The 18,172-nt window shown below is 48.1% G+C and overlaps 3 protein-coding genes across 8 annotated transcripts in view; 1 reads left to right on the forward strand and 2 right to left on the reverse strand.

The window, feature by feature from the left end:
• Positions 1–245: 245 nt before the first annotated feature.
• On the reverse strand, positions 246–6,920 carry LOC144944645 (uncharacterized). Of its 2 annotated transcripts, none has more exons than XM_078872998.1 (4): positions 6,431–6,920; positions 4,987–5,130; positions 4,401–4,529; positions 246–3,025 (listed from the first exon to the last, which is right to left on the reverse strand). In XM_078872998.1, the coding sequence occupies exons 1-4, from the start codon at positions 6,909–6,911 to the stop codon at positions 2,436–2,438; spliced, it is 1,344 nt and encodes a 447-aa protein (XP_078729124.1). In that variant the 5' UTR covers positions 6,912–6,920; the 3' UTR covers positions 246–2,435. The 2 variants fall into 2 exon arrangements, with proteins under 2 accessions (XP_078729124.1, XP_078729123.1); XM_078872997.1 differs by having other exon boundaries at positions 4,987–5,133.
• Positions 6,921–8,360: 1,440 nt separating this feature from the next.
• NOL12 (nucleolar protein 12) lies at positions 8,361–13,668 on the forward strand. Its single transcript, XM_078872628.1, has 6 exons — positions 8,361–8,530; positions 9,547–9,652; positions 9,831–9,885; positions 10,261–10,406; positions 11,121–11,260; positions 12,368–13,668. The coding sequence occupies exons 1-6, from the start codon at positions 8,454–8,456 to the stop codon at positions 12,543–12,545; spliced, it is 702 nt and encodes a 233-aa protein (XP_078728754.1). The 5' UTR covers positions 8,361–8,453; the 3' UTR covers positions 12,546–13,668.
• A 41-nt stretch (positions 13,669–13,709) lies between these two features.
• Positions 13,710–18,172, reverse strand: part of MYCBPAP (MYCBP associated protein) — an 82,887-nt gene continuing 78,424 nt past the window's right edge. For 2 of the 5 annotated variants that reach the window (XM_078872626.1, XM_078872625.1), the window contains one exon: positions 15,447–15,665. In XM_078872626.1, the coding sequence (XP_078728752.1) occupies positions 15,531–15,665 (135 nt within the window). In that variant the 3' untranslated portion in view covers positions 15,447–15,530. Of the gene's footprint in view, positions 15,666–18,172 lie in introns of all 5 variants that reach the window. The other 3 variants (XM_078872623.1, XM_078872624.1, XM_078872627.1) reach the window with 3 other exon arrangements.

Raw genomic sequence — 18,172 nt, forward strand, 5'->3', positions numbered from 1 at the left:
AGACGTTAGTCTCCTTACCACTAAAAATAGTATCAACCCATTCACTAGCTTTTCAGACCAATGTGAGTCTTTGAGTGGAGATGGGGGGAGCCCATGTTGGGACAAGACCAGCGCGATGCTATGGGCCCTGCCAAGGATATTCCAGGAACGTCGCGGTAAGTATCAGAATCACGGTGTGGAAACAGCAGACTTGGGTGTGAAGGGGAGGATAAACACTCACGCACAAAACACTCGGGCATGCACAGCTTTTATTTGTTAAAATGATTCCTCAGTGACCGATTATTGAAAATATAGTGGTTGAATGTATAGTGTTCCATTCCTCAACGGTGATTTTTTTTTCATTGTAATATTCCGTTGCATGAATTTCAAACATTCCAGATCGTTGTTATTAGGCGAAAAAACCCCACTAATGTTCGCACAAAACAAGAAATATTGTAATTCTGTGAACTGATGAATGAATGTTGACATCATCGTGTGTATTAACATCACACAGAAAAGACTAAGCAAGCAGACTCAATTTCTTAAGTAATAGCATTCCTTTCCTGTACTCACAATATTAGAACAAATTGCGAAACAGAATACTGCCACTATACGAGAAATATGATCCTGTGTAGTATTGAAATATTTACGTCTGTGACAATACCCCTGCAATAATCAACACAAAGCAACCGTCATCGTAAAACGACTGACCACACAAAATGCTGCTGTTATATAATGCAACTAGAACGCTTTTAAATAAATCAATCAGAAATCAAAAGTACTTGATTCTTCCAAAGCATTTTTAAATATTCTCTTTTGTACCTATAACATGTATTAAGTTGCATATGAATTCGAGAATAGGTTTTCCCCTTTTTTCTGGCAACAAAACAGGTGTTAAGATGTTAAAACACCCAACTGAAACCTTTTACAAGGAATCATGTCCACATTAAACACAATACTTGTGGTCAGAATGCAAACAAAAAACACTGATAATATATGCATTGTCTTTGTGCTGTACGCCTTTTGGCGTCCTCTGGTCTAACACCTTTTGAGACTAGGCTCCAAAATAGGCCTCGGCAAGGTAAGGTAAAAACGAGCCTACCTTTACCCTACCTTTTACCCTTACCCCATACAAATTACCCGATTACAGGGTAATTACTGGGGTACTACTACACATGAACAAGGTTTATAACGGTAAATGCTTGGTAGAGCGCTTTATTCATATAGAATACTCTCAATTATTCCAATTTTAAATGGCGGCCACGGTCTGCGCCACGGAGCTTTTAGCAAGCGGTAAACAAGGTGTTTACCGGGTAATACTTTACGCTACCTTTACCCTACCGAGTAATTCTTCCGTGCTACCTTTACCCTACCCTTACCCCTTGGCATGTCGACACCTTTATCCTTTTACCCGGTAAAAAGGGTAAATTACCTTACCTTGCCGAGGCCTACTCCAAAGAAAGCTGTCTGGTGTGGACCAATCAGTTTTAAAGACAATGCATATATTATCAGAGTATGTTTTTTGTTTGCATTCTGACCACAAGTATTGGGGTTAATGCAGACATGATTCCTTGTAAAAGGTTTCAGTTTGGTGTTTTAACATCTTAAAACCTGTTTTGTGGCCATAAAAAAGGGGAAAACCTATTCTCATATTTTGGTACTGGCAAAGGAGGTCCCATAATGCATATGAATTTGTTTGAAGAAAATAAACTAATCTTGGGTAGATGCAATGTGCTCCTGTAGCTCTCTACAACGTTTTGACGAATTGGCTTGACAATACGTTTCTGGTACAAACCCAGAGTCCGAGGTTTGCCTCCGAAAGCCTCTTGCCTCCTGATTGTTATTATTCAGCTGTGAATGTCTACCCCACATAGTCCCCACCCCTTTGTTTACCAGGCTCCACCTTCCTCCTTTTGATTGGTGGCCACCCCAATGGTGGCTCTGCCTCTCCTTACACCAAGGAAAAGGAAACTCCTGCCACCACCTCTCTCCGCTGCTGTGCTTTCTCACAAGGTTGAGTGGGCGACATTACCAGATGACGCCTACACATCATGACCATGTCACACCCCAACTGCCAATCAAACTCGTTTAAATAAACGCTCGCTGTACGAACAGCACTTACACTGACAATGGTTCGCACTTTGAAATCACCCAGTTTTATACAGCACAAGCATGAAATTCCATTCCTACCTGTCACTACAACAGGCTGGGGGTTTTCTTTTAAACACAGAAATCTTTTTCAAAAATGTTCAAAATGTTAGTGCCACTTCCACCCATCTCCAAGAATTATGACAATAAATAAAACACACCGCTCGACGTTCCATTTGAATAATGTGCATAATTCGTTTTTTTCCGTGGCGCTGCTTCTGGCCACACGCAAATCAACGTTCTCCCTCAGGCCTGCAGGAACCGCCATCTTCACGCTGCTCACAACTAGTCGCGACGCCAGCCCAACGCTAGGGAAGCGAACGCAGTGGCTGCGTGGCGGCGGTAGCCGCGACGCGCTCCAGGGGCCGCAGCACGTGGCAGCGCTTGTGCCGGCCCAGGCAGTAGGAGCGAGAGAAGCGCCGCCCGCACACCTCGCACGCGAACGGCCGCTCGCCCGTGTGCCGCCTCTCGTGCACCCGCAGGTTGTACTTGGTGGCGAAGCGAGCGCCGCACTCGCGGCAGCCGAAAGGCTTGGTGGACGAGTGCGGGCTGTCCCTGCGCCCGGCGCTGCTGCCGCCGCCGCTGTTGTCCGGCCGCCGCTCCCCAGACGGCGCCGCGTTCTCCATGCCATCGCCTGGCTCGGAGGAATCGCATCGGTGTCCATCAAGCGGCGGCGCCAGCAGTCGCTGCTGGTGCAGCTGCCAGACCTGCTGGCCGTCGTACGACTCGGCAGCGGTGGCGGTGTCGCGCCTGTAGGGATAGTAGGCGGCGTCTTCCCTGTGTGGGTGGTCGACGCAGTGCAGCTCGCCGTTGTAGCCGAGTTTGGTTGGAGCGCTTTGGTTGGTGGTTCTCGTGATGACAGAGAAACACTCCTCGTCCGTCGCCTCTGTTTCTCCGTCTGAGCGAAGATACATCATCGGAGGTGTATATTTAATTATAGTAAGCATGAGAAATGTGCACATTCACGAAGAAATGTAAACATAAGTTGAAAGGTGTGCAAAGCAGCATGGAGAGGTGCATGATTAGAATTATACTGAGGGACATCAAGAGGAACATATGGATTACAATATATGCTGTCAAGTCGGCTTGGACAGGACAAGACGGTAGGAGGGAGGACGGTTGATGATCGAAGCTGACAACAAAGTAGTAGCCCAAGGAGGGGACACGGCCGAAAGTACACCCAACAGAGCTGGAGCATTGAAATCAGCTCATGTGCAGGAGGTATGTGGCTATGTTAGCAGGCAGGCAGGTAGCCTTTCTTAGAACCAGTTGAGATCCAATAGCTTTTGCAAGGGAGACCTGGAACCTTCAGATAATAAAAGGATTACCAGATTTGACCAACTCTGGAATTGAATCATTACCCAAAACATGTGGCCCTCACCATGATTGTCTGCATTTTTATCACGAAATTTGACTCAATAAAAAATATTATCACGTGACATATTCCAAATGTATTTTTAAATACTTTTTTGCATTTAAGTGACAGATTAAATAAGAAACTGTAGCTACAATATGAACACGTGTATTTGCATTAGCCTGTGAATAAACTACTTCCATCACTGTCATCTCACCTGTAACCTTCATCACTGAGGTGTTGATAATGAATCTAGGCCATTACCTTTTTCAAGCTTCTCCATATATAACAGCTGACAAAACTCTTAATCAAAGCATTGATTTACAACCACTCCTGCAAGTAAAATTATCTGGCTTGTGCTGATCTCATCGGCTCTGGACAATTCGGCTTTGTCAACAACACACCATCCACTTGCTCTCTCGTTCAGATGACCGCCCTTACAGCCTGCACACACAGTGGTTTGTCCATTAATCTGCAACGTTTCTCAACTATAGATGTAGTCTATAATTGTCCTTAAAAACCCAATAAAATTACCACTTCTGGCCAACAATCCACGACATGTTGTTAATAATTCCCCATCTCGCTAGTTATAATGATTCAGGGTTCTAAATTCAATTTGAGAATCGCATCCTCAGTCTTGTTTTTTTCTGTTGCATTTGTATTGTTTCTCATTTATCTCACATGGACAGTTTCATTCGCTTCTTAGCCTAAAAGAAACATCAAAATATAATCTACGTGCAATGTAAAGAATACATTTTTACACGCATGATCCAATGCATCACTCTGAGTGTAAGAATTGATTTTCTTCGACTAATCAATTGTTCCACGCCTGGCAAGTTACTGGCAACCCAAGCAGCTTCCCTGTGGACCGCCGAGAGGGTAGGGTTCATCTCTCGAGTTACGTTGGCACGTAAGATACCTCTGACAACGTCATCCCTTTCCGCTTTGACCTCTCTCCACGTCACGTTCACATCAGTCTCCTCCACTTCACAAGGGGACTCCTCGATGGCGCTCCAGCAATCCCCAACTTGAGGCAAGTCTGCCTTCTCTAGAAAGAAGAGCCGGCCACAATAGCTGTGAGTTACACACATGGAGAATTAAAAACACCGCTCTTAAATTAATTACTTTTTGTAGTTGTCTGCGATGGGAACTCCCAGTGTATAGAGCGAAACGTCGAACATCATCATGCTGAACATACGGTACAAACCTGAACACAAATCGCAGAGCTATACAACAAAGCCCTACACAGTACTAACAACGTAATGTGACACAAAGGCATGATTGTCGGGAATTCCCCAAAAAAAGTTATACCAATTTACATGCATTAACGAATAATAGTAATGATATATCTAGACCCCTTGGTCACTCTACTGCTGGATAAAGGGCCTCCCCAAACCGTCGCCATCTCGCACAATCCTACAATGTAATAAAACACGACAACTTTCACGTGGACACAAGCAGTTGTGTATTTATGTAACTATCCATGAGGAGTGCAGCTGCATTACCTTCCACGTTATTCTGAAAGAGCCTCTCAACTTTGTCTCCATTGGTTGCCCACGCATGGTGCAGGCTGTGCTCTTGCTGAATGTCTGAATGCGGGTCGGGTGACCGGTGATTTACTTCACTCCCAGACACATCTCCCACCACTTCTGCTGTGAGCACGCATGTGGAAAAAACATTCACAACAGTGGTGAGTTTGCACTTCATGACGATTATATAAACTATTTTTTATAAACTATTTGTACTTTACCAGGTAAGGCCCACTGGGCTATAGCTCTTTATCGGAAGCCACCAGATAAGCCAAATTAAGTGGCTTATCATGTGGAAATTTATAGCAGCCAAATACTCGAAACGCATGTTTCTAAATGTGCAGAGAAGACCCATTGAAAATCCAAGCAACCACAGGGAGAGAGACGCACAAACTCCAAATATACAACAGCAGGCGTCGGGTCGGGATCGAACCCACGACCTCCTGTATACCAGACGAGGTAGTTAACATCTCGCCACCGTGGCACCCATGCAGGCATCATAATGCCAGAGAGAAAAACTAGAGGACCCGGAGAGAAATCCACACGACCATGGGGAGACCATGCAAACTCCAAATACACAGGCGTCAGGATCGAACCTCCTGCATACCAAGCAAGGTAGTTAGCACCTCACCACCACGGCGCCCGCACATGTACAGCCCTATGTCAATCCACTGCTGGATGAGGGCCTTCCCACACCGTACGGGGTAGTGAAGTCTATTATCGAAATGTGTGTTGTGTATGGGCTCATGTATATTTTTGACGTGAAGATGTACTTCTATGATTCCTGGTCTCCTCTCACACCCAGACATTGTTGTCACACCGCACTTCTGGACAAGTCCTGGACTGTGTGAAACCGCATATAAAGGTAACGAAGATGATGTTCATGAAAGATGATGGCACGTGGCTTTTCCACCACCGGCTGAAGGCAACCAAGGAGGATGACAGTCGACCACCGTCTCATTCTTGTGTGTCACGGGGCGGGGGGGAGGGCACCACTCCTGACGAGAGTTGCCACGTGCCCAGGTTGGACCTGAACAGTCCAGGAATTGGCATGTGTGTGGTCATGTGGCGGGATTGGATTCGTTCCGAGATCTGGTACCGTTATTGTGTTGAACTTTATGACTGTATGTTGCAACAGGAGTCACAGACCTCAGCTGAGAAATAAATCCGGGTTTGTGCCTTTGGGAAAGGTGGTAACTCTTCTCGTGACCTCTTGACCCACGCAATCTTAGAGTCCCGGTTTCCAGTGGCAAGTTGCATAATCTCCCCATAAAAGTAAATCTCGTCCCCTTAGATCACAGCGATTCACATTGCAAACAGATGGAGGGGATGGGGGGGGGGAATGGGGTGGGGGAAACATCGCTCACGATATTTTATGCAACCGAACAGGGGAGAGGTTGGGGGGGCTGGTCAGACTCACCCACATCCGAGGCGAGGTGGCTCGCCACTCCATCGTCCAGCGACACCACGGGGTAGAGGGCGGGCTCCAGGCAGCTGAACCTCTCGGCCGAGTGGAGCAGCTCCTGGCTCAGGCTGTTGAGCATGAGGACGATGGCGTCCAGGAGGCCGCTCAGGAACGGCTGGAACGCCGCCGTGTTGCCGGCGGCCTGGAGGCCGCCACCGGCCCCGTCGTGGCCCTTGGGGGACGAGGCCTCGGTGAGGCGGCGCAGCACGGCGTAGAAGGCGAAGGGCAGCCGCTCCCTGGCGGCGGCGAACATCTCGGCCCTGACGTGGGGCTGCTCGGCGCACGCCAGGAAGGCCTCGTAGTCGCCGATGCCCAGCTCCCGGTCCACGGCCTCGGCCACGCTGAGGCTCACGCCGTGAGCGGCCAGCCACGCCGGGAAGTCCTGGCGCGGGTTGATGTGGGACACCACTGCGGCCGCCACTGCCGCCGTGGCCATGGTCGTGGCTGCAGGAATTACCCCCCCCCCCCACTGACAACCCCACACACACCACCCACCCCACACACTGACAACCCACCCCACACCACCCACAACCCACACACCACCCCACACACTACCCACCCCACACACACCACCCACACACACCACCCACCCCACACACACAACCCACACACACAACCCACCCCACACCACCTACACCACCCACCCCACCCACACACACCGACCCCACACACCACCCACCCCACACACACAACCCACACCACCCACACACACCACCCACCCCACACCACCCACCCCACACAACCCACACACACACCACCCACCCCACACACCGACCCCACACACACCACCCACACACCACCGACCCACCTAACACGCACACCACCCACAGTAGTGACGTCTATGCCCCCTGTGCTATTAATGTGACGCCAGGCTACTACGGGATATTCACAACAGCCGGTGTGTCTGTGTTGGTGCTGTGTGTGTAGGTGCTGTGTGTATGTGTATGGTGCTGTGTGTATGTGTATGGGTGCTGTGTACTGAATGTCGAGTACGTGTACAATGTGTCCAAGTGCTGTATGCACAGACTGGCTACCAACACTGATCTCCAGTCTGTCGCCCTCAACAGACAGTGACAGACATTCTCGCCACCGTGGTTATACAGCGACAAGACGAAGATCACGACTCAAGTGGGTCACACTCTTACAAACATCAACAGCGACTACCCCAACCAAATCACAACACGTTACAACACAGGAGCTCTAAGCGACGAAGAGAGTTTCTCATCAATCCCGGATCGGATTCAACAGCAACAACCGCCGTTCGCCACTTAAGTGGCGGGTGCCAGGCTAGGTGCACTTCGACTTTCGCGGCAAGTGGCGTTAGCGTGTCCTCGAGTGCGTGGTGCACGTCGGGCACAACACGGAACAGAGACGGCACGAGGCGACAACAACAACAGCAGCAGCAGCCGAGGTTTTAGAGTTCTCGAGACACGGAGCGAGAGGCGGCCCCAAGTGTCCACGTGCACTCACTCCGACACACAGCACAGGCCGCACGATGGCGCGGGTACACACACGAGTATGGGCAACTTAAACGTCGCACGAGCGATGATGATGACGATGATGATGATACGAGAAAGACGATCGAGAGAGTTGACAGAGGAGAGATGGAGAGAGAGGAGTTGGGACTCAGAGCAAACCGCGCTTCCACTCAGCAGGGCTCGGCTTGCTGGACCGGTCAGTGTCCCCGGAAGTACATCGTAAACAATAACAACGATACAGCCATTAACTCGCTTTTAGTTTTACATTTAATCGCGCGGCACGATCGCATGCGATGGTTGCGGCAGCGTAAAAGAGCGCGCGTCCAGGGCCCCGTTTGTAAAAAAAAAAACTGAATTTTGTTTAAATTTTATTGTTCTGGGGTCACATTTGACCCGGAAGTCGGCGCGGCCACGTGCGTGGCACGTGGTGGTGTTCACTGGGGCGGCGAGACTGCGCGTGACTACACGGTGCTGGGCTGTGTGCTGGGCTGGGCTGTAGAATGGGCAAGCCGAAAAGCAAAGCGCCTCGAAATAGGCAGACGAAGCTGTACCTGACGTTCAACGATGAAGAGCGAACGTAAGTGGGCGATGAGTAAGCGCGCACTTGCCCCGGCAATGCGATACAGTACAGTCCTGCGCGGCCAACATTACAAGTCCACAGCTCCTTGATTGAACCCGGGCGAGATTATTAACGCCGATTTAAAGGCGTGGAACGGGTTGATATATATACAATGTATCTGTTAAATTCCTACTTGAAATGGCCAGGGGGACATTTCCCGTTGCGGTACACTGTAGTTCTGTGCATCCAGACCGGATGTCGACTCAGAACCCTGAGCTGCAACAGGTCATCGCAGGCTACTGGTTGCATAAAACAACCCCAAGTTATGCAATTACCTGTACCGCTTTATATTACAAATTGAAGTCATTACGACCAAAGTACAAATGCGCGCGGTGTATCATTGCCGAGTGTTAACCACCGTGCCTCCTGAAAAGGCTTGGGCCTTTGCTGGTTAAATAACTGGGTAATTTAGTTTGCTTAAGTTGTATGCAACGGTCACTTGAAGCGAGGTAAAATATTGATTCAAATGGTGATCTGGATAGCTAACAATGAATTAAAATGAAATGTTTAATGTGAAATTTAAATCTGCTTTCATAGAATACTCAAAGTCTCTTCATAGGGAGATCTGAGAACGTGGTCAAACTCAACAACTTTCACGGCGTGGGGAAGCTCTTAAGCCATCGTTGTGTTGCTAAAGTAATACATTATCATACAGAAGTTGAAATTATGCTGCTTTGGAGAAAATGTGTGGACCTTACAAACAGAGGAGAGCCGTACCCCAGGACACGGCGAATCGAGGCGACTGCCCCGGACCCCGCGCTTTGGGGGGGCCCCCGCGTTTCGACATCACGGCGTCATCAGATGTTAATACTCCCGGTTTAGTTTGAAGGCGTTGGGGGGCCCACATTTGGATTTGCCCCCCCCCCCCCCCCCATGGACGGCCCTGTTTACATTCTACTGAGTTGGTCTCGGTCAACCATTCAGCAAATTACGGGAACAACGAATGTAACGTTTTACTGATGCTTTATGGGCAGGACGTATCTAACAGGATTCCACAAACGGAAGGTGGAGCGGAAGAGGAAGGCAAAAGAGGAGCTCGTACAGCAGATGAAGGAAGAGCAAAAGCGCCTTAAAGACGAGGTACCAAAAATCCGCAGCACGTGGCACTGTGTCAAAACCATGTGACACGGTGTACGGACTTGTTCTATAAAGTCTCGAACGCTGCGATCACTACATCAGTCGTGTTTCAAAGGTTACAATTAAACCCGAAGGCCCTGATGTAATGTGGCGATGTGTGTACCCGGTGTGCTAATTTCAGAGGAGGCAGCAGTTCATGGATCTAATGAGAGAAAGAAGGAAAGCCCAGGGCATAGGTGAGGGATGCATCCTCGTGACCATCTGATGTATCGCACACATAAAGTACTCTTTAAAATGATCAGAAACCGCCAATAAAATGTATATTGTTTTACATTAACAAACATATTGTAAAGTCCCTTCTACGTGACTTTACGGAAAGAACCAAGAATATGAATCCCTGCAGTCACGAAAGCTTTAAATCAAAATTAAACATATTGTAGTTAATTCATTGATACGCTATGGTACATTTGGAATAATTGGTCATTCATTTGAAATAAATTCAAATGTTACGACCAGGATGTGGCACGGCGCAAATGGCACGTTACATCAAATGAAAGTAGCGTATCGGCTTGCCGTCTTAATCGAATGCACGTCATTGCTCCTGCAATCAGTGAACGACTTGGACGAATTGGACCTGGTGACGACAAGCAAAACGGAGAGCGTTCAGTACCACCACCCCAACCACACGGTCACGGTGACTACCATCAGCGACCTGGACCTGTGTCACCCAGAGGGCCTCAAACTGGGCACCAACACGGTACGGGCGGAACGCGTGCGGCAGCGGTTATGGTTACACCTTGGAGTGTGCCTAGCTGACTAACCTGGCTCACACATGCTGGCAGTATTTACATGTGAGTGTACCTGGCCACTAACAAACATCTCGGACATGGTATTGACAGCGGTTGCATTGTGCAAGTGTGCCTGGACATTAGCACACATCCGTAGCACGGTTACATCCGTGTACCTGGCCACACACACAGGACGCACGTGAGAGTGGTGACAATAGTTACATCTCGGTGTGTTCCTAGCCTAACGTAATCTCGCACATGGCGGGGACAATGGTTGTGTCATTGTATCTGGCAACTATCACGCATCATACAAACGGTTTAGGTTATGACTCGCAGTGAACTTGACCACGAACAGGCCAGCCACACATGGTGGTGGCCACGGCTATGCCAGTGTATTTGGGCACTATCACACATCTTACACATAGTGGTTGTAATGGTTACATCTTAAAGTGTGTCGGACATGCTGTGCCTTTTTACAACCCAGGAGACACTTGTGCGCCGAAGCCTTATGGTATGAACAGTCGTACATCTGCGGTCTGGAAACCAGTGGAAACGATTGTTTGATACTTGGCACCAGAATCCTGCTTTTCAGTATTAAATGTCAAGCAGCCTCTTCAGGGCTTGGTGCGTTCAAGCGAGCGCTGCTGTGTCAAGCACGCTGAAAGATATTTTCTGACCGTCAGTTTGCAAAGGCCGATGATGACGACGACGACGACGACAAGCAGCAGCAAGGGAAAGAGGGAGAGGACGAGGCGAGGGGAGAAGGTGGAGAGCCGAAAGACATCCCACTGCCAAACAAGAAGCAGTGTCTCACGTCGAAGAGGTAGTGTACGAGGCCCAGAGGTCTCTTGGCTCGTTTATATTCGCATCCTGCTCTGAGGCATCTATGGAAATGTATTGCACAGCTGCTACTGTTTGTGCCACCACAGATGGTTATGGAAATAGCTGCCCTTCTGCTCGGCGTTAATGTTTGTAAATTGCACCATGGTTCCAATGGGGATGGCACAACTGAGATGAAGGATCAGTAACAGGAGGCAGTACAATAACAAGAATACCTGTTAATGTACTATATATATATTTTAATCTGTTTAGCCTATGTTGTATAACGGTCAAATTAATAATAAAGCTTTTCTTTAGGTTAGATCACATTAATGTGTCGTTAAACCTGCCACCAATCGATGCAGCCAGTTAGTAAGGTTTGTCACTTAAACAAAACGTGCCAATTAGTTACCACTTGAGCACACCGCTTGTGTGTTGTAGAGTAAGCCTAAGTGTTAAACTTAAATAGAGATGTAAAATAATCAGTGCAAACATTAAAAAACTAATGTCTCAAGCAAGTTTCTACTTCAGGTTATAAAATGTTCAATTGCTTTGTGTAAATACCTCCCGCATGTTGAATAGCTGTGCGTGTGTGTATGCGATTGTGTTGAGCCTTCAATAAGTGCATGCCAAGAGCACTAGGCTGGTGAAGGCTACAAGCCAGATCTTTGTCTTTTGTGCGTGCCCTTGATTATGCATGTGGATGCCTGTGCATTTGTGGTCACAAACATGCGCTGGGGTGAAACACAGTGGCACAGCTGTTGGCACACGCTGCATTGCCAACCCCCCGTGGCTCTCGGGTTCAATCCCAGCCACAGCTAACATCAGTGGCTCGATGTGCTATGAAGGGAAGCCCAGTTCCAAAAACGTTATATATGGCACCTCATAAGGCAGTGTAATTAACGAAGGTGTTGAGCTGTTTGTTGTTATTGACTATTGATATCTGAACCGGACCTGGCTCCCTTCACCAATTTGTTCTGCCGTGGCGCTATACGGTGAAACGGCCCTCACGACTGACGCGGCCGTGGCGAGGCCTTCCTCTCGCCATGGATTGACGCAAAGCGCCATCAGTTCTATTTAACGGGCACCATCTTCTCACCTTTGCGCGCAGGCTCTCCTCGCTGATGTCGTCGCTCGATCCGAAGAAGAACAAATCTGGCAAAAAGTGGAAAAGGGGAGCCAAAAGCTCCAAGAAAAGCAAGCGACCGGCGCAGGGGGGAAGGACGACAAAAACCCAGCGCCGGCAGAGGACCGGCGCCCGTGAAAAGAAGGGAGGCTTCTCAGGTTGAACGACTCATCGGTGTTTGTGCAAGGATGTTCAGTTCATCAACAGTGGCCGTGCGACAGGGTCATACACTGCAGACTACTGAGGCGGCATTGGACGAACCTACTTTTTGGCTCCAATCGAAGGATCTTCCTGAATACACTAGGTTTTTTTTTCTTACTCACATTGGATTTAAGTGCCTAGCCAACAATGTCAACCCAGACGGTGTCTTCGTGGGAGAACCTCAAGTGATAGTTTCACAGCGTGAACCTGATGCGCACGCTCTTCATTTAACAACACGATTGATATTAAATTATGCGAAGCAAAGACGAGTCGCCTTTCATTTCTCAATAAAGCAGCCCTACAAAGATAGAGAGGTATGCCTACTGAGCAGTTTTTTTGTTAATTGCTAACACAGAGACTGATCATTTGCTCAGGCATCAGATGCACGGTTCACCGAAATGTCACCATGGGTGAACAAATGTGTGTGTAACTTGTGACAGCCCATTCGTCGTAATGAATGTTAATCTGGGCTGTGCAAATGATGAATGAACCTGCTAAAACACCAATCCAATTAGCATGGGCAGTGTAATAAAATACTCGTTAAACAAGATTGTGCGGTCTGAGGTCATTTGCTCAGCACATACCCCGAATAGAAATTGGAATGTTCCACTGTCCTCCCCACTATTCAATAAGCCAACATCTATATGCCTTGTGGAATATCCCACTTCATTCGGCGAGGGGTGGGTTTAAATTGCAATGAAATTAACAAAACAGAGATTGGAATTGTTACCCCTGAACACAAATCTAAAAGCGTTGCTTCCCAAAGCGGTGTTATACAAATAACTCTTGTTGGCATTGTTGCGTGTGACATTGAAAATCTAAATCTGCCAATGGCTGATGCTGATATTGAGAAACAACTATAATTTTACGTTGATGCGGCTGGGCCAGAAAATTGTCAAGTGCTGTTGAGTAACCCAAAGCCACATCCACACCAACCGTGGTAGATGTGGATACTTGATACACAAATGGAGGTTTGAAAAAATAAAAATGATGCGTTTTTACCACGTAGCAATGTTACGTTCCTGTAAAATCAAAGAGTGCAAATGTGTGGACCAAAAGTATGAACATACAATGGAAACGGTAGGTTCTTAGGATTTGTAATATGTACCAACACAATTGGACACTTTGCATTTGAACATGTAAATTAATACATATTAGAATAAACTCATTTTAACATTTCTCAAGCAAACTGTGTTGCCATCTTATTTTCCACGGAACATTCACGAATGTCCCTGGCAAAAGGAAGTGTAAACGGTATCGAAAAGTTTGTACTTCACTGCCAATAAACAGAAATTGGGATAGCATTTTAAAATCAATCTACCAAACAGGTCGTCTTGAAAGTAATGCACTGTATACAGTATGCAAATACAGGTTTCCCTTGTTTCATGCGATTTCGCATGTATGCGGCGAACCTATTTCCAAAAATCGCGATATCATGCGGTTTGAATTCACTCGTGCGGCTATGCGGTCACACGTGGGACAACATTGTGTGCGTACTGTGTGCGCACTGCTACTCGGCAGGCAGCTGTCTCGTGCGTCTACTACCTCAAAGCGAGGGAAACCCGTAACGATGATTTTATCTTGTAACGTGCCGCGCCCTATTCGCTCGCTCTGGAAGAGCGAGAACGAATCGACAGGCGCGAGAAACCACAGAGACGTGGGCAAGGCAACTTGGCGATGAGCCGGTGCCAAATTCTCACCCCCCTCCAGCCCTATGGTTCTCAAGATATGAAGATGTTACGGGCCAATTAGTGAGCATTTACTGTTCGAGGAAACCGGAGCACCCACAGACACCTGTGCTTGTGAGTGAAGTGGCAACACTCTCTCCCGCACAGATAGAACAGGCGAGGTCCACATTTTTGCTGTACCGCGTTCACATGGCGAGCTAGGGTTTTGGCACCTCCATGCTCGCGGGAAGTGAGTGACAACATTTGTGAGATACACCATCTCTCCCCTCCACAGTGCTGGATTCCAGGTGAGCACCACTGCCTGTGATTTCATATCAAATAATCTGCAGCCCTTCATCAATCCACTGCAGGATGAAGGCTTCCCCATGCTGTGTTGGTTATCTGGGTTGTTTGGCCATACCCAATCACACTCGCCATTGGACATCTGTGGAAAAGAGCTTCATAACTCTTCGGATTTCTCCAGGATAAATGAAAAGATGTGTATTGAAGGGGGTGCTTGGACAAGTTCAGATGTCACCCGCCACCGATGTTATCTGTGGCTGGGAATCAAACTCTGCCCACCAAGTTCATGGCGTGTGCGATTGTAACCACAGCAGGTGTGCGCGCATCGCTGCCCAATGAAAGACTTTGACCATGAAACCCCAGATAGCGGTTGGTGCTGCGTGCATCTCGGTGGGTGTTGGTGTTTATACAATTGGAAGCTCGCCAGCTGGAATCCCAGACTTGCATTGACTCTGTTCATCATCCTTTTAAAATGAATTCCGCAGCGGTCGGTGGTTAATGCAGAGGTTGTCTGCCGACGTGATGTGGAACTTCCACTCCGAGCTCAAGGCCGTGGACGGAGATGACTGCGACTCCATTGTTCATTCGAGCAGGAACACACCGCTCCCTATAGGCCACTTGTTTCTCAAAGTCCACCATTACCCTGCGCTGCAGCCTTCCTTTTGACGATCAAATATTTTCTGTTCACATGTAAATCAAGCTGGAAAACAATACACTCGCCTAATGATTGGTAATAACAGGACGGTGCACCGTAGGAGTTCTTGATGACTGAAGTTTGAGAAACACCGCGACAGACAATGACATTACTGCAAAAAGCCGAAGAACCGTGCCGAGCGAATCGCCGTGAATTGCCCCATGACCGTTCTCGTGCTTTGTGGTGTGGCGGAGTCCTGGCAGAGTCCTGGCAGAGTTCGTGTCGGGAAGATCCACGGGCGGGGTGCGCACGCCGTTGGCTTTGCCCCCCTGCCGATGATCCGTTAACGACGTGGCGACACCGTCGCTTGCTGGGCTGCAGGCTTCCACGCGGATAGAGGTTCGGCGTTTGTGTTCTCATCAAGCTCTTCAAAGAGACCGGCCATCTCCTCCACCGTGGCCGAGAGCAGGGCGTACACCTGAAAAAACGACGACAGTTTCGATGCTTTTAGTTTTTTTGTATCGCGGTTTCTGAGCAAAGGTCCAGCATGCGACCGTGGTTATCTGGAACAGACCGTACAACGTACAACACCTCGATCCACAAATACGAAGGCGACGTCACGGCGATACGCTCAGCTACTCCTGACGCGGTTGTCCGGCTTGACCACCTGAATTTTAAATTGTAGTTGCTTTGCAGCAACAAACAACGTTTGTTGAAGGAGTAAGAGATAAAGGGATGAATACGTTTCTCGAATTGGGCAAGGTGATGAGTACTTTTGGAAAGTGATGGCAGGAGGGAATTGCAAGGTCGAGCTTGTCTAGGAATGTAGCAGAAGAAGTGTTCTGACCTGCAGTGTGGTGGTTCAACACAATATGGACGAGGGAATGCAGTCAGTCTGGTGGAGCCGAGTCCTCAACGTGGGTGGATGAATCAACGAGCGAAGATCACGGGAACAGTCACCACGGTGATAGCGACAGAAGAGGAATACGGAGGCGACTGCCCACTGGTGAACACGTGACGGGAGTGAATCGGTGAATAGTTGTTCCAATGTAAAGCGCACAGAGGATGAATGCATCCCAATACTGAGCTCCATTTACAGTTTTAATTCACACAGTGTGTAAATGCGACATTTACACACAACAATATACCAAAGTGATGGACACAATGGGAAAACAACAGTTGAATGAAAGGATAGAAAGGAACGGTTTGTGATAACGAGGAGGAGAGCTCCATTGCAGTGGAAGAAAGTGTTTGAAGCGTCAGTCGTAGGTGAAGAGGCACAGCATGTCCTGAGCAGGGAGCGGAACGGAAGAGGAGCTGAGTCAGGCTAACAAGAGTGATGTATTCCAGACAGAGGCAGTGGAGGAGAAGAAGTGAACAGCCACTGAGCGAACGCATCTCTCTGTGCTCTGCAGCAGCAAAGCCAAATCGGCAAGGTTGAGGACAGACGACCACATGACCAGGCCACTGACTGATTCAATCATTAAACAGCCCACTGCTGAATGAAGGCCTCTCCACACCGTGTCGATCAATGGGGGTTGATTGAACCGGCTGCGCTCAACTTGGTTGACCGGTGTGATATAACGGAGCCGAACAATTTGATCTGAAGCAGTGGATCGTGGCCGTTCTGTCAGGCTGAAAATTACGATTTTATACAAAAAAAATTATGGTTAAATACGGATGTAAAAGATGGCGTGAAAGTCAATGATTGAAATACCCAGGAACGCCTCAATTAGTCTCAAGGCTCTTTGTTCAGGAGGGTCTTGCATTGAGGGGGGTCAATACCGTTGCTTATAAATGTTCGGCATATGGGAGGAAACGAGAGGACCCAGAGAAAACCAACGTCTATGAAGCGGTGCCATTCTGTACTGCCACCTGGCCACCTTGCCACCCCACACCTACCACTCCTGACAAGCCCCGGTGATCACCCACCCGAGTGCTCACCCCAGATTCTTAGCTTCGTAGCTTCTGAGATCTGCTGAGATCGGGCGAGTTGGTCGTTACTCATTTGGTCAAAAACGAACGGGGAAACCCACTTCTGCAAGCAACCAGGCCGCTTAGTGTTCTCAGACCGTCACATGAGATGCAATGTACCAGAGCCCCATGGACACCCAAGTAACTGCTTCGTTTATTCGTTTTTTTTCCTATTTTCAATGAAAATGTAAAACTCCCATTTCTATTACAATAGTTCAAATTCAACATTCGCGTATTTCACATTCCGCGGCTTAGCATGTCAAGTTGCTCACATTACACTCAACAGGTTTACGAAGATGCTTTCCCCGATTTACGTTGAGCCCGTCATATTTCACTTGTTAATCTCTTTATGTCCACAAGCTACGGTGACATGCCGGTGACGTTGGCCATGATCTGAAGGCACAGTTGCGTGCCGTCCTATCAAGATATGAAAACACATTTTAGTCCCATAAACACAACCAAGCCTACCTCTGGCAGCAGCTTTCTACAAACTTTCGCGTGATAAAATGCACACGAACGGGTTTTACTGTTCAAAATAAAAAAAAAATGTTAGGAGATATTTAAGCGGGCGCAAAACTGTGACGTTATATAGCCACATATTCTACGCTTGACGTGGCACGCGGAGGTGGAAAGAGAACTGGAGCACCAGATGAAAATGTGTGGTCGCACTGGATTAGAAAATAAAATTGATCGACCAGAATAGACAGACGCCGCCAAAGCCGAGTGCTCACTCCTGCCCAAGAGCCATCTTTTCTGTATTTATAATATTTTCCATTAAAATTCATATTAGTTTTGTGCTCGTTACTCTTGTCGGTTCACTTGAGTGGCTTCTGTCACACACGAAAGTGCTCGGGCATGTGATGTTTCAACCTTCCCAGACACTTCGGAAACTTTCACAATTTAGAGAGTGGCGATTCTATGAAAATAATCAGTCGGCTTTTGTCTCGTGCCTACCGTCTCGTTTGTGCCGTTTCTCGTTATCCAGTCTCGCTTGTGCAGTTTTGTCTGCTC

This window comes from Lampetra fluviatilis, chromosome 35 (assembly GCF_964198595.1).
Source record: "Lampetra fluviatilis chromosome 35, kcLamFluv1.1, whole genome shotgun sequence".
NCBI lineage: Eukaryota > Metazoa > Chordata > Hyperoartia > Petromyzontiformes > Petromyzontidae > Lampetra > Lampetra fluviatilis.